At 47.8% G+C, this 20,570-nt stretch overlaps 1 protein-coding gene across 1 annotated transcript in view; it reads left to right on the top strand.

The window, feature by feature from the left end:
• The window catches only part of pappa2 (pappalysin 2), an 80,103-nt gene that overhangs the window by 35,018 nt on the left and 24,515 nt on the right, over positions 1-20,570 (top strand). Inside the window, exons 7-16 of the mRNA XM_035421145.1 lie at positions 3,279-3,461; positions 4,962-5,259; positions 9,216-9,344; positions 10,356-10,441; positions 13,667-13,863; positions 14,974-15,093; positions 15,442-15,577; positions 16,008-16,182; positions 18,203-18,365; positions 19,295-19,472. Of these exons, the coding sequence (XP_035277036.1) occupies positions 3,279-3,461; positions 4,962-5,259; positions 9,216-9,344; positions 10,356-10,441; positions 13,667-13,863; positions 14,974-15,093; positions 15,442-15,577; positions 16,008-16,182; positions 18,203-18,365; positions 19,295-19,472 (1,665 nt within the window). The remainder of the gene's footprint in view (positions 1-3,278; positions 3,462-4,961; positions 5,260-9,215; positions 9,345-10,355; positions 10,442-13,666; positions 13,864-14,973; positions 15,094-15,441; positions 15,578-16,007; positions 16,183-18,202; positions 18,366-19,294; positions 19,473-20,570) is intronic.

Genomic DNA, 20,570 nt, shown 5'->3' with positions numbered 1-20,570 from the left:
CAGCTTTAGGAAATAAAAAACAGTGTCCCAATCCATCGATTCTTCTCCAGGAGAGATCAGAGAACAGAGAACAGAGAAGAGAGCGTAATGAAGTGTTTAACCTGGATTCATATCTGTCTGAGTCCGGTTGCTCGCTGTGGCCAGAGTGTCCTTTCGGGGCATTTGGACTGTTCCTCGTCGAGTAACCTGAGCCCTGTTAGATCCAGTGATCAAGATGGCGTTCAGAGGAAGACACTTGAGAATGAGTTCGGAGGGAACATCGTGCACAGGGACAATCGATACGAAGCTTATATGTCTGTCTGGGTGCCGGTCTGAGGGGAAATCTGTGGGCTTGTTTGCAAATGATGGGATGCAGTCCTTTTTTTTTTTTTTTTCCTTGTGAAACACTTTGTACAAATGAGCTAGTACATGACCAGGGGTGAAACCTAGACAGGGATTAGGGGAGAAGATAGAAATACAAGGGGTCGCATACACCCGAAGAGATATTCAAAAGGTGGGTAGAAGTGAGTTGAGTAAGTTCAGCATGCAGTGAACATGTTGTGGATTCTGCCACCATAATATAAGGCTGAAGTGGAAAATGCTGGATGTTCCTTCACACTCTTCCCTCCCTTTCAGTGCTTTGACCAGCCTGAGCTGGACAAGTTGGTTTAAGCTGTGTTTTTCAACACTTCTTGCTGGTTTTAGCTAGCCGACCAGCTGTCCGCCAGCGGACCAGCCCGTGCAGTCAGCCAGTCCACCAGTTTGGCTGCCATTTTCCTCTAACCTGTTTAATCAGCTTTAACCAGGTGCAGTGCACCAGTGTCAATATCAGCGTTGTTCTCCCTGTTTCTCCAGTGGCCCCTAAAGCCACGCGTGACTTTGAATATGTTATCTTTAATCAACAACACCAGAAAACCAGCATTTCAGCTTTGCCTAATGAAGATAGAAATGCACTGGACCTCAGCTTCGACAGATGGCCCACAGGGGACTTTCATCCACCAGGAAGATCCTTCCCCTTTCCCCCCTAACCAGGCACGTGTAAAGGCTTCTGGAACAAATAAACAAGAAATAAAAAAGAAAAGAAATAAACTTTAAAAATATACACTCACAAAAAAATGTACCTACTGTCTTAAAAAAAAGCCACTGCATAGTTTTGAGATATGGTAACCTTGGGCCCGTTCCAACGTTGAGCTGTCATTAAATCATCTTCTATGCACTCCCCGTATTGCTTTGAAACCGTATTCCTGGCGTAACAGATGAAACTGATTATCTCAATCAGGTTCCTGTGTGGCTCGAGCGCCTCATTTCCTTCATTGACGGGTGCGGGGCCATTTGCTTTTGAACGCTCAACCCCAGGCCTAATGCGTGGAGACCCTCCGTAGCCAACGTGCCAGGAAAGAGGGAGTGAATCAGCTGTTCAAAAAATATATATAATGAGCTTCAGGCTTCTGGAGAATGGAGATGCTTGTGCTTAAAATGGAGATGCTTGTGCTTGCAATGGAGATGTTTGTGTGGCGAATAACTGCCAAACAAAAATGGCGGGAAACTTGCTATTTATGCAGAATATATGCAGTAAGCAATAAATTGCAGTCCTAAACTGATTTAAATTTCTTGAATTATTTTGTGCGCAAATTCATTTCTCACTAATCTTTTCAGTGAGAAAGATATTAACTGTAAAAAGATGGCTGTGGAAGTTACAGCACTGCCAGCCTATGCATAATAGATTATTTTCTCCCGACTTTGAAATTCAATTTAATATTTATTATTTTCCCGATGGAAAGAACAACTCAAATTGTAATCAGCTTTAATAATTACCCAATCTCACAAGATCATCGGTATAAAAAATGCAGAAGTTGTCAATGAACACCAGTGAAAATTGCCTGATGCTATGCATGAGACCAGACCGACAGAGCGTCTGACAGAGCGATTAAGGCAGGCCCCCCAGCGCAGGCCTGGCCAGTTTAGTTTTACGGCTGAACTTGGCGCGTCGCTGTTTTCTCTGCACGGACCCACACGTGCAGGATGGCCCCGCTGCCCGCCACCGGCCAGTCCAAACATTCATAGCTCTGCTGAGACACCCCCCACCCTAACCCCCCTCTGCCCGCCCAGGAAATTAACTCTTGCTTTTAGCTTTTATGGATTGCTTTCTCAATGCCGTCTCTCCCAGCTCCTCACGGGTACTGTGTTCTTCCTTGCGCTCCCCCCCCCCCCCCCGCTTTTCCCCCCCCATGTTAGCCTTTTTTTTCCCCAGAAGGCAATTTGAGAGCAGTTACGCTCAATCCTTTGCACCCAGGAGGGGCACAGAGAGTGCTTCTTGATCTGCTTTAGTGCAAGCTGCGCTTAACTTTGTATCAGTTCCTGTACGATTGCAAAGGAACACGCGTGAAAAAGTGCCTAACTGATTTCAGGTGCGTGTTGCCTGGCAGTGTTTTAGGTAAGCCTGCTCCTTTCATATCGAGGTGAATTATCAGACTCAGGCTCTACGTGTCATTCGTTTATATAAATCAAAAACAGTCGGGAGCTGAAACGTGAAAAGAACATAGCGGTCAAAATGAGAGAAGAAATGCACGGGTCCAGCAGGGTGATGACGGGCAGGGGGGTGACGGGCAGGGGGTGTTGGGCAGGGGGCTGACGGGCAGGGGGGTGACGGGCAGGGGGGTGACAGGCAGGGTGGCGATGGGCGGGGTGGTGTCGGGCAGGGGGGCATGTTCAGGCTTCCCTCTCTCCTCCGCTCTGAAGGGTTAATGGCAGCGGCTCTGTGAGAGCAGGAAGCGCTGAGGGAGAAGAGGACCTCCAGTCTGCTGGCTCGGAGCAGCCAGAGCTCTGCTTTCCCACTTTAGGCCGCTCATTTGCTTTGCTCATCAAGGACGACCCGCGGGTTACATTCAACACATGGCCGCCGTGCACCTGCACGGGCATGAGCGGGCCGTAATGGCTTTTAATACATGGCACGGCTACAAAGGTAGAGTGGAGCAGGGTGCTACATGGGACTCAAGTCTGCAATATGATCTTGTGGGTGTAGGGTCCAACATGGGATTCAATCCTACGACCTTGTGGGTGGGGGGTGCTACATGGGACTCAGACCTACAGTATGACCTTGTGGATGTGAGGTCCTACATGGGACTCAAACCTACAGCATGACCTTGTGGGTGTGGGATGCTACATGGGACTGAAACCTACAACCTTGTGGGTGCAGAGTGCTACACGGGACTCAAACTTACAACTTGTAGGTGCACGGTGCTACGTGGGACTCGAACCTACGACCTTGTGGTCAGTTACAGTGTTGCCCATGTCCCCAGGCCCCCCTGACGTGTACCAGCCCTGCGAGCCGAGCCTTCAGGCCTGGAGCCCCGAGCTGCACCTGTACGACACCAACGTCACCTCGCCCTGTCCCAAGAGCGAGGGGTGCGTGCTGGTGCTGCGGTTCCGCCATCCCGTGGTCCCCGACAGCCTCACCATCTGGGTGACCTACATCTCCGCCGGTGAGTCCCCGGTCCCGCCTCCTCTGCGTCTCACTCCATTCCCTATATCCCCCAAATAAACGCTACATCGCGAAGCTTGATGCCAAAGCAATTTCCCATTTATGCAATCAATAAAGTCCTAATGCTGCCCAGTATATATATATATATATATGCCTTGTTGTCATGTATATATGGTCATTGCCGGGATTCGACCGATTGTCCTGAACTTTGACCTAGAAGAAAAAGCGCAAGGTTGCCGAGTTTATTTTGGTTATTACTTATTTCTTGCCAGATTGCATTTCTGAGGACAAAAAAGATATATAACTGAAAGTTGAATGAAAGTGCAAGTCAAAGATAAGGCTAATAATCCCCACTATCTCCACCTGCGAGTGGTACCGCTTAGCTCTGCGTTTCTTATTCTTCGTTGTCATTGTCCGCAATATTTATGATATCAGGGATTCTTTGCTCATTCCTTCGCAAGTTTTATTTGCAGTTTTTAAAGATACATCCAGAGAGCGGTGCTGGATAATGACAGCTGAGACATTATTCATTCCATAAAGTGCAATCCAGTTGAATTTTTACGTAACTTCTATTTTCAATTTTATTTTCAATTTTGTTTGTATAGCACTTTTTACAAATGGCTTTGTTACAAAAAAAGCTTCACAAAGATCTGGGCCTGAACCCACCAAGAGCATACCTCAAGAGAAAAGAGCATGCCTCAACCTTTAGCCGGGCTTGAGTCAGAGGGGGGAGCCCATCTTCCATAGGCTGGCACCGGTTAATTGGAAAAAGGCTGATTACAAAATAAACAGAGAAACGACCTTTTACATACCGAACAGACAGCCTGGACAATCACACAGCTTTCACGCCATCTACTGGTGGCGGTTGTTAAAAAATAAAGGAACTCTCTCAGCATGACATTATGAGATAGGCTCCTTGGTATTATTCAACCTTTATTTAAAGAGGAAGGTCATCAGAATACCCAGTTCTCAATGTGATGACTTGGAAATCTAGAGCACTGCAAGGGACCGTAGAGGGAGGATGAGGTGGCCAAAGGTGGAGAGCCAGGTTCTTAGCTCTTTGAAGAGTACGTTTTTTGGAATGTTTCTTCAAAATTCTTTGTCAGTGTTCTATGACACCATTGCTCTCAGTTACCAGCAGTGATGGTTACATCAACATTAGAACGTTCAATTCAAAACATTCTAATCATATATTTTGACCTCACACCTTAAAGGGTTAAGAATGTGATCAGGACCCTGGGGTTAACACGCCCTACTCTTTCAAAAAGTGTCACGGGGTCTTTAACGACCACAGCGAGTTCTGAAACCATATTCAATGAGATTCTCAGAGCAGGAGTACTGATCTAGGATCACCTCATTTTCTTTACTGACTGCTGGCCATGCTGTATCCTAACCATTATCCCTTCTCAGCTGAAAGGCAAAACTGATCCTGGGTCAGGGCTCCTGCTTGGAGACCCTGAAGGAGCGCAGGCTGTGACGTACTTTGCTTGTCTTGACGCAGACACGCAAGCCATCACCAACATCGAGTTCCTGACCGATTCCGGGGAGTCCCTGAACACGGGCCCCCAGCATGCCTTCTGCGACGTGCCCCTCACACTGCGACTGCGCACCCACAAGAAGGTCACGGGGGTGAAGATCTGCACCTTCGACGAGAAGATGGAGATCGACGCCGTGCTGCTCACTTCCCGCCCCCAGAACCCCCTCTGCTCCGGCTGCCGCCCGCTGCGCTACCACCTCCACCGGGACCCGCCCCTCCCGCAGGGCCCCGCCCAGCAGACTGAGCTCACCTTCACCGACAGGTGAGTTTGTGCCCCTCCTCGAAAGAGAACAACAGAGGATCCTCTCAGTGAGCTCACTTACCTGTTGCAGACTGCAATCAACTGCTGTGCAGTCCACTTTTACTGGGCCACTGGACCAGGGGTGGATCTAGAAATTATGTGGGCAGGGAAAAAAATAAGATAAGGCCCATTCCCTACATGCACACGCACACACACACACACACACGTACACACACACACACACAGAGACAAACACACCCCACCTCTAGAGGCCCTCAGGACCTGTTAGTTTCCAGGAAAGCTTTCCCTGTCATAGCCCCTTAACTTCGTCCCTGGACAGGACTGACGGGAGGTCATCGTGACCCAGAAAGGAAAGGACCTGTCAGACTGCTGTCAGTGGCACCTGTCAGCACGCCGGTGTTTTAATAATGGGCCCTGTGCTGGACGGTTAGCGGCAGGATCGTTCACCAGCTATCCTGGCCCCTCTTGACTGTACTGGCCCTCTCCTCATCTGCCTCACCCCAACAGTGAACTTCTGTAGCGCTGGTTAATAAAAAACACTGGCGGACTGTCGGCAACGCCGACGCAAGGCCGCTAGCGGGCCGTCATATGGCTGCTAGCTGGAATATGCAGTGTATATTAGACTACTGCATTAGACATAGTCTAGTTGCTTGCCAAGCAGAAATGTATGACGTAAGTCAAACTGTAGTGCTCAAACAATGCTGAAGCTCCCAGAACAAACTTTGTTTTTTTTTTTGCCTTGTACATTTTTATTGGGATCGAAATGTTGTCACAACATAAAGTTTGTTTTGGGACGTTATCCTTCGCCCTTGGTCCTCCTCCTTCCGCACGTCAAACTGCATTAGACCTTCGATGCCTGTCTCTGCTACTTGACTTCTCGTTGTGAGGATGGACACCAGCCCTTATCTGTCCCATGTAGTATTGAGAATAACATGCATATGCGAACTACGCGTATACCCTCACTGCCACACTGGAGGCTTTTTTATTCCTTTTTTTATTTAAATACAGCAAAACTGTGCTGTTTTGCATTATTCCAGGAGTTCACATTTCCTCTCGAGGGTCTGAGATTTCCTCAGATCCGCCGCCGCTTGGTTCTGTCTGCTCTGGTTCCATCTGCTCTGGTTCCGTCAGCTCCGGTTCCGTCTGCTCTGATTCCGTCTGCTCTGGTTCCGTCAGCTCTGGTTCCGTCTGCTCCGGTTCCGTGTGCTCCGGTTCCGTCTGCTCTGGTTCCTCCAGCTCCGGTTCTGTCTGCTCCGGTTCCTCCAGCTCTGGTTCCGTCTGCTCCGGTTCCGTCTGCTCTGGATCCGTCTGCTCCGGTTCCGTCTGCTCCGGTTCCTCCAGCTCCGGTTCCTCCAGCTCCGGTTCCGTCTGCTCCAGTTCCTCCAGCTCCGGTTCCTCCAGCTCCAGTTCCGTCAGCTCCGGTTCCGCCCCCTCGTCTGCTCTTCACAGAAGCCGGCGCTGACAGACGCCTTCCCGTTTCGGGGGCACCCGCTCTGCGCTGAGCGCCGCTCTGCGATTGTCACGCGAACCCGAGCCCCTCCCTCCCCCCCGCGCCCACGGAAGGCCGCAGATTTATTACGCCCGGGGGCCGGCGCCATAACCGAACCCAGATCCTTCTGGAAGGCACGGAAGAAAGAAAGGCGGCGGGAACTTTAGCTTCAAGAAGAAATTACGCGAACGGCGGGAGATTTATGACGGCTCCCCAGATCAAACAGCGCTTCCTTCTTCCTCGGTGATGGATTCGGACGTTGTTTTTGAAATGTAGAGGCTGACGTTTTTTAAGAGGGGCACACTGACCCGCCCCGGTCCCCGGAAGCCAGGCCTGCACGGTTCTTCGCACGAGACACAATGTCCTAACCTGGTCTGACGCGTGACAAATGTGTGTGTCGGTTTGAAAATGAAATATTGGAGAAAAAGGAACTCTGCGTCTCCGTCTTGAATAACAAAACCGATAGAAGGTATCATACATGCATTATAGTGCTGGTTTTCAGTCACGAGAGGCTCAGAAATAAATAATATCAAAGGTACTGTTCCATGATACGGTAGCAAGAAACAATTACTCACAAGTGCTGCAGCCCTCTTTATTCTCATATGTATTTTTGCAGATCAGTCGTAGTTCAGTGCGGTATGATGCGCGTTTGATGTCAGTGTACCTAGTGTAACATCTATTTACACTGTTGGTCTAGTCACATCCCTTTTATAAACGCCCTTTTTCATGTTGCAATTCAGTGCTCGTGTTAGCTAGGCTGCGGTACTGCTTCACAGATACTGGAAACGGTGTGTGTGTGTGTGTGTGTGTTTCATCTCCACCATTCCAGAAGCTGGGTCTGTACAGAAAGATGTGGGGAAACCTGTGGGAATACAGTTATGCTGAGGTAGGAGGGAAGCGGGCTCGGACCGGGGCGGAAAAGCATGAAGCGGGTCTCGGGAATATAAACCAAATGTGGCCGCTGTACCAGCGGAAACGGCCAATGCCCTAGGCCGGTTTGGGGATGTCCTTTCACTGATCCCTGTCTGTGAGCGGGCCCTTACTGGCAGTTAGTGTGAATGCAGTGGGAACAGTTTGTCACGAGGAGAGTTCTGGGGGACAGACAGAGACAGCTTAGTGGTGAGACCAAATATTAAGGGCCTGATTTTTGTGAAAACCTTTAGCATGGGGAGAGGTTATGGGGTACTGTTCTCAGGGAGGTTATGGGGCACTGTTCTCTGAGAGGGTGTGGGGCACTGTTCCCTGATACATTATGGGACACTCTTCCGTGAGTGGTTATGGGGCACTGTTCTCAGAGAAGTTCTAGGGCACTGTTCTCAGAGAGGTTATGGAAAACTGTTCTCAGAATGGATCTGAAAATGATGCATAATTAATAAAAGCGGGTTTGTGTGTGAAGGTCATGTGACACACTGGGGAAGACGAACGGCCCGTTCTTTTCAGCTGGCATGAGCCAACGGTTGCTCAGCGGTGCTGGGAAGTTGGAGCCAGGCTCTTTTTATAGTCGTGGCCTTTCAAAACAGATCGATAACCCAGGGACAAGGGGCAAGATATCCCCCACTGGGCAGGGTGGTATACTATAACAAGAGGAGAACATCCTGTCCCACGGACATACATGCATGCACGCACACACACACACACACGCGCGCACGCACACAAATAACCACCTACCATGGGGAACCTGAAAGTCTTAGTCACTGCTGTGAGGGATGCTGCAGGTCTGCTAATGATTTTGGGTTATTTAGAGAGGTACGGTGTCGAAAACAAGGCACACCTGCCAGGAATGGTTCTTGGAAGACGCTCCCCTGTCACTTTATGACGATGAGCACAGATCGTTGCTACAGCGCTCCTGGCCTTGGAGATTAAAAGCAAGTGTACGTAAGTGACTTTAAAATTAAGGCGGCTAAAAGCACTCAATAAGACTGAGATATAGAAGGAAACAAAAGGGTCCAGTGGGAAAAAAAGATGGCCCAGGGAGACAATTGTAACTGAGAGCAGACAGACAGTCTGGGGTCCTGAACAAAGAAGCCTCAGTGAAATACTGTCAGTGTGGCTGAGAAAGAAGCTAATTGCTTTTCCTAAATCACCCTGGTGTAAAGCTGCGATGTGTGGAACGGGTTCCCGTGTGCAGCAGATTTCGACCAGCGGGGAGCTGAAGCGTGCGGAGGCGGTGATCAGGTTGAGGTTGTCACTCGGGCTTCCGTGAACTGAAAACACGGGTGACCACTCTGGAGTCCGGTTAGCCAATAAAGGTTGGAGGGAAACATCCCAGCGGTGTCTTTTTTTCTGTTTTTCCCCATTTGGTTCAGATACCTCAGGTAAACGGAATCTAATAAAAGCCATTTGTGCGTGTGTACGTGTGTGCTTGTGACTGCGTGTGTGTGTGTGTGTATGTGTATGTGTGTGTGCGTGTGCATTTGCACGTGCATGCATGTGACTACGTGTGTGTGTGTGTGTGTGTGTCTTGCAGTGATGTGACAGTAGGGCTGCAGTATCAGTACAGGGTACAGGTGGAGGCAGACGGGATCCTCAGCGAGCTCTCACCTCCACTCCACCACACCCACGGCGCCCCCTACTGCGGAGATGGTGAACTGCAAGGGTAAGTGCACTTCTGTGTTCGCACCCTAAAAAAAAAAACTGTTCCTATCCTAAGCACACAGAGACATATTGGCATGGCTTTACCCTGACTGGCAGCCTTCATTGTGCTCTGGGTAGGCAGCTGTTTTTGCTTTGTGAATACGTACGTCAGAAGTTTGTCACGGCTGCTTGCACCGGGCTACATGATACACCACTTTAAGACATACACTTTCCCATGGAGTCAGAATGCCCGATGAACGGTGCCTGAGCATTTACCCCAACCATCTCACTTTCTCTAGATGCAAATTATATCTATTTGTATTTTTTTCTTTCCTTAGCATCGCTTGGCTTGGTTTGTGAAAAGAGCGAACTATGCGTGCGTACGTAATGAGTGTAGCTATCAGCGTTTTTAATTGCTACAAGAAAGGAAAGAACAGAACATGCTAGAACGCCAGAACAAAACATGCTAATTGCAATGGCTTAAAATTCTGTCCTAAAGCATTTTCATTAGTCTTTTGGCGTTCAAGTTTTTTTTTTAATTTTTTTTTTTTTTTTTTAAACGGATCTCTATCGGTAAAGGCATTGAAAACTGTCTGGACCTAACAGTAGAATTTAGAGGGGCGAACAAATGTCCTCCCGCTAGATCAACTTTGATTATCCGCGCTAACGGCTCGGGGACTAGCTCTTGGGTAATGGAAATTTGGAGTTAATTGAAAAAGGCACTTCCTGTGTAGCTCACAGGTAATTGCGATGAAAAATTAATTACTGTGCTCCATCGGAATGCTTACCGCGGGGGTACAATTAAACAAATGTGTCAGTGTCATTTGTGAACTCGCGGAGATCTCTTTAGTTCGTCGACTGAAAAGCCTTTGATGGTTCTCATGCTAAGGAACTCCGCGTTGTTGAAATGCACAGCGAGTTTAAATGAACTGAGGTCATTTGATTGATTAGTCGGTCGCTTGGTAATTTGCCTGGTGTGTGGGTTGTGAGAGCGTGAGACTTCCTGGCTTGATCCCTGGCCCTGTCCAATCAGGAAAGAGGAGTGTGATGACAGGAATCTGCTGGACGGTGACGGCTGTACGAAGAAGTGCCTCATGGAGCCAGGGTTCAACTGTGAAGGTGAGTCCAAATAAAAAATTTAAAAAATAAACACCACAACTTTTTGGGTGAAATCAAATCCCAGGCTTCACCTTCTTCTACTTAATTTCTTCCCCCCGTCATTTTCCTCATCATTTCTAGCTGAAGTCTGGTGTAAGCTTTTTTTTTAAAAAAAAAATAAAAAATAAAAAGTAGACATACACCACTGTCAAATTGTTAATAAAAGTTTAGGTGAAATGTATTTACATTTTTTCCCCCCAGACAGGTTTCTCTGGGCGGGAGCTTCTGCTAAAGTGATTGTAATGTAATATAAAAAACAGCATGGCAGGGGAATTACATTGTGTCATTGGACCTTAATGAATCACAAGGATAGCTGGAAAAACAGGATTCTGAGAAAGAACAGCAGTCTCAAATATGTTAGTGCACATATTCAGAGGTGGCTGCTGTTGTAAAAAAAAAACACTCTATGAAGTTGTTTAGGGCTGCACAACCATCCCTGGGCTGCACAATTCAAGGTTATTTTTTGCAATATGTTTTAATGGTACAGTATTGTCATTATGCGGTTCAAACAACCACCCCTGCCCCCCCCCGCCCCCTCCACCACCAAGTCCCCCCCCCTCCCCCATCTTCATCGCACCCTGAATATTCACCCCCAAACCTTTTTTGTTTAGAGCCGGCTCTGTGCATATAATCATGGCATACCCGTTTGTAACCAGCAATGGTTGACTTTTTCCAGAACCAGGATTTCATAAGGTTAAGCTGCAACTTCTTTTTATTTCCTGATGAGGTGATGTCAGCTACAGATAGGCTATTCCAAGTCTTCATTTCCAGTAAAAAAAACAAAAAAAAAAAACCTGCAAAGGCTTTAACCAAATTTCGTATTCGTGTTTCTGTTTTTCATTTTCATCATGTCACAGTTACTGTATTTGGAAGGCTAAACGTTGGGCTCTCTTGCGCTGCGGGGATTAGAGCGTAACCTCACATTCCCACTGCACCCATCCTGCCCATCAATCTCTCCAGCGCCTCCTACAAAAACCGCTGGCTCCCAGCTCTCCTGGTTTTTTTTTTTGTTGCTCTTCGGTGTTTCCCTCCCGTCTCCGGACTTAACGTAAGACATAAACACAGCTGCGTGCGTGTGTGTGTGAACGGCCGGCTAATTAACGAGGCCTGACGATTTACTTCCTCGACTTCTCGCACACTTCGTTTGTTGGGCTTAATTGATTTTATTTATTTCTTTATTTTTTTGATTGGCGCATGGCGCCGGTAAAGCTGATCCCGCTCGGAAACCATGGTGATAGATTGAGCCTCGTTAGTGTTAATTAGCCGGAGGCCAGTTGGGCAGGGCGCCACAGAAAAACACTTTGCGACCACATTTAGCGCTCCTGTTGAACAGCGTGTTGCGGTTTATTGGGGGGGGGGGGGTGGGAAATTCAGGGCAGTGTTTCCCCAAAGAGAAATGGGACGCTTTCAATAGAGAGACTGTCCGGTTTTAATTATAATGCTCTGGGAAATTGACTTTGGAGATGTTTCAAGAGCGTGGTGTGGAGGGCGGGAATATTGTCTCTGTTAGGTTGGTGGTGGGGTAACAGTGAGTTAACTTATGCAATTGGGACTGATTTACTGAGATCTTAGGCACACGCGAAAACCTTTCAGCACACAAAACTAATAACACAACCGACGATTGGTGCAAAAAAAACACTGTGTTATTGGTTTTGCGTGTGTTAGAAGGTTTTGCACGTTCTATAGGTCTTAATAAATCAGGCCAATAGTTGCTAAACCTGCAACATTCTGCTGCTGAATTTTCAGTTAACCCCTTGAAGAGTAGGTTTTTTTTTCAACATTATCACTATTCTAGAACTTTGCTGCTTTCAGTTACCAGTAGTGATCGTTACACCAGCATTAGAGTGTTCATTTTAGAAAATTCTAACCACACATTTGTGACCTTACACATTAAGGGCCTAAGTGCCGTTTCTGGTTTAAAACACTCACGTACTGTGATGTGTTGGTGCTTTTGGAATATGTCCCTGGCCTCCCTGATAAATCAAATCCGGCCTTCCTGCTGTCTCCATGAGCTCCAAGAGTCGAGAAGACCTTATGACATTATTCCAGCAAGGGTGAATTGATAATCATTCCCCATGCAGTACATCAATTTGTGATGTCAGTACTGTTAAGCGTCAACTTTGCATGACTTACTGCTGAACAGTGGTATTTTGTGGCCAACGAATAAACCACTGAACCTGGACGATTACACTGATAGAGATTCTGCATGCATACAAGTGTGATGTGCGTTTTCACATAATTATTTTTAACCTCTACTCCAGTGGTATGTTTTAAGAGCACTTTTTAATGTCTCATTTCACAGAACTGAAATGTACTTTTTTAATGTTTGATTGGATGGTTTATTTACATGCACCTGCCATAGCAGCTATACTCTGTCAGAACCTGTAACAAATTAGACTAGTTAGACATCAGCTTCACACATCAGAAGGGGGTGTATTCAGAAATGTCTAATGTGTTTAATGAGTGTAGCTTCTGTTTATTGAAAGGAAAGTTTGTACAGCGTGAACAAAATCAGTAGTTGCGGATGGGTACTATGTCCTAATTGCTTCCATGGTTTTTTGTTGGATGTCTTGCCTTGGTTGAACTTTGCCTGTTGGACACCTCCTTTCAAAATAATCGTTTTTTACTTTGCGGTGGTCTGTGATGTCCCACTGTTGGGCATGCTCTCTAAAGTTATTCACTCATTATATCTAATGAATATGAGCCTCGCTTCCTGTTTTTCACATTTGATCTTCTTTTCTTTGCATCACTTTCGATTTTCAGTGTTGTTAAAGCCTGCCTCTTGCACAGCAATGTCTAAATTTCAGGGCTTTCCATCAAATTATTATAAATGATCAAAAATTAGAGCTCTGAAATATTGGGCCTTGAAGAGTACGTTTTTTTTAGAATGTTTTTATTTTTCTAAATTCCAAGTCAGTGTTCTAGAATTCCATTACTTTCAATTACCAGTAGTGATTGTGACACCAGCAGTGAGAACATTCTAACCACACGTTTGTGATCTCGCACCATAAATGGTTAACACGGTTGTTTGCCAGGCCCAACCGCAGGCCAATCGTGAGGGCGTCACTGATGGCCTCGCTGTGACGAGACGCCCAGGTTTCTCAGCCTGCTCTTGTCCTGCTGGTGTACATCTCGGTGTTGAGCCCCGAGCCCTGAGAACGACAGAGTGTGTGCTGCCCCCTGCAGGACAGCCCAGCCTGTGCTACGTGTTCGACGGCGACGGCGTGTGCGAGGAGTTCGAGCGCGGCTCCAGTGTGCGGGACTGCGGCTTCTTCACCCCCCCGGGCTTCAGTGACCAGTGGGCCTCCAACGCCTCGGCCTCGCACCAGGACAGGAGCCGCTGTCCGGCCGCCGCGGTCATCGGGGAGCCCTCTCTCGCGCAGGTAACGCACACCTGAGCCCCTGGGGGGGGGGGGGGGAGAGGCCCTCGCTCATTCCGGCTGAGCTAACACATCGCTAACCAGCCGTCTCTCAGACGGACATTTTTAACTGCCCTGAACTGAGAGAGCTGAGGAAGATCTCATCAAAGCACTCAAAGCTGAATGAGATAAAGAGGGGAAAGAGATCGGTGGACGAATTGATTCTCCAAGAAGAGGACGGAAGAACACCCCCAAAATCCCCCAAATCGCGTCCACGATCATTTTTATGTGTCAATTCCACAGAAGGATTATAAAAATTTCAGAATTTGAAAAAAAAAATAAAATAAATGAAATACACTTACAGGAAAACTCCAGCAACACTGTTCACTCCCCCATGTTAATCTGCAATAAATTTACCGGCCTTCTTTTGGCTTTAGGTGCAGTAGTGATTGATCATCCAAACATTTGGGGTGACATCACAGTTTCCTTTTGGCATTCCACTGGTCTTTCGACAAGTTGCCTTTTTATTTTCGGAACAGCGTGGTAAAGGGGTGCATCCAGAGGGTAAATTTTAATACAGTAATGAAAATTTTTTATGATACAATGATTTAGACTATTACTATTCCAGTTCTCTCACCAAGCAGTGAAGCTACTGTGTTCAGAGCAAGTCATCTTGCTGTGAGGATGGCACTACTGTTCCACTATTTACATGTACGAGGGTCAAAAATTCAATGTTGGTATTTTTATATGCTTTTTATATGACTCTCATTAATTACTAAATGATTAAATTATCATTGATCAAGTGGACACACTGTAATGCTGTTGTATTCCCTTAATCCATGGGAAAAAGTAAGAAACGCATTAGCATATTTCATATAAAATAGTACTGACAGTAGTAAATCGATAGATTGGCGACCTGTCCACCAGGGTGTATTCCTGTCTCTTGCCCAGTACATGCTGGACAGGCTCCAACGCCCTCGCCCCACCCCAACCCCCACCCTCACCCTGATCAGGATGAGCCTCTCAATGCATGCTGGGACAGGCTCCAGCACCCCCTGTGACCCTGAGCAGAATGATATAGACGGTTGGATGGATAGAGTGGAGTAATGGCTTTGTTTGGTCGTCTTTTTAAAGGTGTGCAGGTCGCAGTACATGGACATGAATGATGGGCTGTCGCGCTACGCTTGGTATCCATGCACTGCTCAGTCCCACGGTTACAGTCACTATGACCAGGAGCACTCCGTGTGGCTGAAGGTATGTTATTATTATTATTATTATTATTATTATTATTACTACTATTATAAAAGGTAGTAGGAGTAGTAGTAGCAGCAATAACATTAATTTAAGTACCATAATTTTCATCATGCAGTATTAACAGAAGCCAGTACGATGTACCTTACCAGGACTAAAATATGAAATAAAAATAAATAAAAGGATAGATACTATACATTTAATGTAAAAAGGGGTAATTATGAGGAAAACCACTGGTTTACTGGTCAACCACATAAGTGGTCATAATAGGAGTTGAACTGGAGATTAGGCTTCAATGGCTGAGTTCTAGCAGTCTTGAAATAACGCAGATCGTCTATCGGCTGTGTGCAGGTGGAGTTCAGCCGCCCCGGAGTGGCAGCATCGGTGATCGTCTACCTGTCCTCAGACGGGTCCTGGCTAGGGGAGCAGTGCCGGAGGGAGGTCACCGTCCAGCTCAGCGACACCGCTGGCAGGAACCATTCTCTGGGTACGAGGCCCACCCCTCGCCCCACCCCTCGCCCCCAAAACCGTCCTCTCCATGTGGAGCCCTGTGGGGCGAAATGATCACTGATCGTTCACGGAGCTGCCTTGGGAAACAATAAATAAATAAATGGATTATCTTCTGCTGCCATATCTTTAATTTCAGTCAAGTTGAAGTAAACAAGATGTACAACAAGATGTGCACAGATTGATATTGTTGTCGCATAATTTACTCTTAATTAACAGGCAACATACACACATACAAGCACACGCACAGCCGCACACCTCCACACACACACACACACACACACATTTGTTTCCTTACCTCATCTCATTTTGTCTGTTCATGTGATGGACCGCTCACAGGCTTTGACCTGTAGTTTTTCGGGTGTAGTTAGTTCTGCACTCTGACTCGGTCTTTGTGTGTCCGCCTCCAGGCTCCCACGAGCTGTCGTGCCAGCGCAACCCCCTGGTGGTGAACGTGACGCATAACCTCAGCCTGCCCTTCTTCCTGACGGCCGCCGTGCTCCTCAACTTCTCGTCCCCCCTGGTGGCGGTGACGGGCGTTGCGCTCCGCACGTCCTGTCACTTCAGCGCCTTCGCCCTGACCGGGTGCGCTGAGGGTGGGGTCTTACAGGACTACCACACGCTCTTACACACACCACACACACACTGCCACACGCTCTTACACACACACCACACACACACACACACACACACACCACACGCTCTTACACACACACACACACACTACCACACGCTCTTACACACACACACCACACACACACACACCACACGCTCTTACACACACACACCACACACACACTGCCACACGCTCTTACACACACCACACACACACACACACACACACACACTGCCACACGCTCTTACACACACCACACACACACACACACACACACTACCACACGCTCTTACACACACACACACCACACACACACACACCACACGCTCTTACACACACACACCACACACACCACACACACTCTTACACACGGACACACACACACTGCCGCACACTCTTACGCACACACACCCACACTCTCTCTCTCTCTCACACTCACACACACAAACACTGACGCATACCCTATTGCACACATGCATATACATACATTCTTACATCGGCTACTGCACGCACACACACACACGCGCACGCACACACACTTCTGAAACCAACAGTCACTTTCACTAGTAAAACCACTTGCACACTACCTTATTTCAGTTTTAATACTGCACACCTAGTGACACATAATCACACTCAGTCTGACAGCATACTGCCACTTGCATGATTCAAAGGCACGATATCCATTGCAACACAACACCCATATTATAACCTCATAAGAAAAAATTCATTTTTAACAACTGCTGCATTATCATCGGAATATGAATTTTCACTTTAAATCAACTCTGAGAAATGAATTTCTTTCACAGTAGACTTCAACAACCTCATTTAAACCCTGTTAGAATTTAATTAACACTCCCATGGCTCTGCTCTAGCATAGCCCTTTAAGATCACAGGCTGAGCTTGCTGTCATCACGTTCAGCTGGGTTTTTGTTTTTATTTGGGGGGGGGGGGGGGGGGGGGGGGATTTTGCACAGTTGGAAAAAAAAAAGAAGCCGCACGGCATTATGAAATGTAAGCAGGGCGGGGTGGGAGCCCGTAAACGTGCGATGCAGGCATTCGTTTCAGCGCCTGTTCTTCGCCGAGCCGCGCGGTCACACGGTCACGCGGTCACATGACCACGCAAAGCGGAGCGAAGCCCCTGCTTCCCTGGCGCGCGCGGGCCCCGTTTGGTATCGCGCCTGCGAGTGTGTAATACCAAACCAGAAACGGGGGAACTGCCGCGGGGCCGGGGGGGATTCTGACTCCCGCCCAGCAGTTCCCCGAAACGACTTGAGTGGAAAACCTGCCGCGGAAAAGCCAGAGCGCGGTCCAGGGCAGTCAGGCGCACTCCCCCTCTGTCTGTCTGATGCCCTCTCTCTCTATCCCTCTCTCTCTCTGTATTGCTGTCTCTATCCCTCTCTTTCTGTCTCTCTCTCGCCCTCTCTCCCTCTCTGTCTATATATCCCTCTCTTTCTCTGTGTCTGTCTTTCTATCCCTCTCTCTATCCCTCCCTCTCTCTCTGTATCCCTATCTCACTCTGTTTCTCTCTCTATCCCTCTCTCTGTCTCTCTATCCCTTTCTCTATCCCTCTCTCTCTCTGTATTGCTGTCTCTATCCCTCTCTTTCTGTCTCTCTCTCTCCCTCTCTCTGTCTATATATCCCTCTCTTTCTCTTTGTCTTTCTATCCCTCTCTCTATCCCTCCTTCTCTCTCTCTATCCCTATCTCTGTTTTTCTCTCTATCCCTCTCTCTCTGTCTGTCTATCCCTTTCTCTCTCTGTCTCTCCCTTTCTCTCTCTGTCTCTCTCTATGTCTCTCTATCCCTCTCTCTCTGTATCGCTCTCTATCTCTATCCCTCTCTTTCTCTCTCTGTTCTCTCTCTCTCTCTTTCTTTTCCCCTCTCTCGCTCTCTCTCCCTCTCTCTGTCCTCCCTGCTCTCTCTCTCTTTTCCCCTCTCTCTCTCCCTCTCTCTGTCCTCCCTGCTCTCTCTCTCTCTCTCTCTCTCTCTGCAGGTGTGTGCGCAGGCCGTGCAGCGTGGACGCCTGCAGCCCGCCGCAGCTGGAGCACGGGGCGGTCACCTGCGACTCGGGGCCCGGGGCCCCCCACTGCTCCGTGCTCTGTCACCAAGGTTACGCCCTCAGCGTTCTGAGCGGCAGGAGCCTGCCTCCCAAACAGGTACTGGCAGAGAAGCGCGTCTGCGTCACGCGTAATCCATCCCCCGACCGCTTCGCCGTAAGCTCATTTATAATTTTAAGGTGAAAACGAAGAGCAGCTGAACTTCGTGACTCTCCAGAACCACGGCTTTGGGAGCGCTGCCTTAAGTATTACAAATGTGTTCGTTCAAACAACTCAGCTAATCCCTGTAAATCTATGGTACTGATGTCAGGCCATACACAATGGAAAACTCAGGATTGTTAACCTTGAACAATCTTTTATGGTTCTATGCATATCAGTTACTACATACTTGGGCCAGAAGAACCTAGAAGGCTACATCATATTCCCTACCAATCCTCCCTGGAAGTCTTGAATGCGGCTTAGTGTCCGCTATTTAATATCTCTAGGTTTTGTACTGTTGTCAGGTATTTGCCCGAAACTATACGCAGTGGATGTCAGATCTAATAATGTGAGATTTGACTGTCAATTCCGCTTACTCAAAACATTTCCCTCGCCTCAGCACGGTCATCCAAGGACAAAGACAATTGCACTGGAATATTTTTAACTGGGCCTTTACTGGATTCATTTCAAATTTCAAACGAACCACTTTGAACTTTTACCTGCACAGTAGCGCTCTAATTTTCCTCTATTTGGTCATAAATTAAATAAAAACTTTTGACAGTGATTTGATTTGGGAAGTAATTTGAAAAGTTAAAAAAGTTATTTTGTGTGTGCTGTGTGCTATACGGAATCCAGAAAACTTCTGCTTAATATTGTAAAGCCAGAGCAGCTCGGTGATTCTGTAGCTCAGCAGTTCTGTGCTGATGTCACAAACGGAGATGTGCTTATGTCACAAACAGAGGTGTGCTGATGTCACAAATGGACACGTGCTGATGTCACAATCAGAGACAGCCATTCTGACCCTGCTGTTTCCCTCTCGCTCCCTTCAGAAGAAGGCTGAGCTGGAGTGTGTGCACGGGGCATGGGACAGGGTCCTGACCTGCCATCCCATCGACTGCGGCTTCCCGGACCAGTCCCACATCTACTTCGCCTCCTTCTCCTGCCCCGATGGCACCACGTTCGGAAAGAAGTGCTCCTTCACCTGCAGGACCCCTGCCAAACTACAGGGTGAGCGGGCATTTCCTCCACAGAAGGACGGTATACTGCAATGTATTGAAAGGAAATTATATTAGCAAGATGTGACAACATTTCTCAATGCATGGGAAACGTATTGCCTCAGAAATTGAAGTATATATTTTAAAAATCTTTGGTGTGAAAATTATTCATTGTGACATTTTCCAAGAAGTCAACATTTTGACAATATATTTCGCTATATAGTTTATTCCATTTATGTAAGGGTTCATTTTACCCAGTCGGTGTAATTATTTCTTTAGGTCTGCTGCTTCCAAATTCAGACCATTTTCAGACCGTATTTCTAGTCCTGAAACGGCCTTCTTTTTTGGGATGAGCAGTTGGCTGGGTGCATTCTGCATGCGGAGGTATTTTCTGCTGGGTTTAAATTGAGTAGCTACTTGTCTCCGTGCCCGCCCCCATCAGGTCAGTGCCCTCTGTCTTCAGCAGCTGAGTCTGCAGACCCCTGAGGCAAGTCAGCTTGTTTCTGCTCCTCCAGAGGTGAACAGGCCCCCTGAAAAACAGTGTTTCCGCTGATGGGGAGACATCTCAGATGAAATATTAATGGGCCGTAACAGCACTAAAAGGGTAGCCACCAAAGAAAAGCATGGAGTTAGGAAAGAGGACTAAGGCTAAAGAGGTTCAGCTGAGCTGAGGTTCAGTCACGTGATCTCCTAGGTGTCTGTGTTTGCAGTGCTGCTATTAATGTACATTTCCACAGAAGGTTCCTGGTCCGAATCCTAAACACATCACCAACCCCTGGCACGACATGTGTTATTGAGAAAGAAAAAAACAAACAAAAAAAAAAAAAAACACCAGGCTTTTTTTAAAATCAAAGAAAACAAACAAGCACACGACCGACCGCGATGCTTCGTCGCTAAGCTGGTTCCAGAGACCGAGGAGGCCAGGCCTGGCGCTGGAGGGCGGGCCGAGGTGGCGGTTTGCGAGGGCGTGTAGTCGGGGCCGGCGGGCACCGCGGCTCCCTGGCGGTGGTTTGCGGGGTCGCGCCAGCGGGGGGGCGGGGGCGACCCGCTCCCCCCTCCGCAGACAGGAAGACCCCACGGGAGGCGGTGGCTCGCAGGTAGAGAGGAGGAG

This window comes from Anguilla anguilla, chromosome 6 (genome assembly GCF_013347855.1).
Source record: "Anguilla anguilla isolate fAngAng1 chromosome 6, fAngAng1.pri, whole genome shotgun sequence".
Lineage (NCBI taxonomy): Eukaryota > Metazoa > Chordata > Actinopteri > Anguilliformes > Anguillidae > Anguilla > Anguilla anguilla.
The sequence above is the reverse complement of the archived record's forward strand: the minus strand, read 5'-3'. Positions and strand labels throughout refer to the sequence as shown.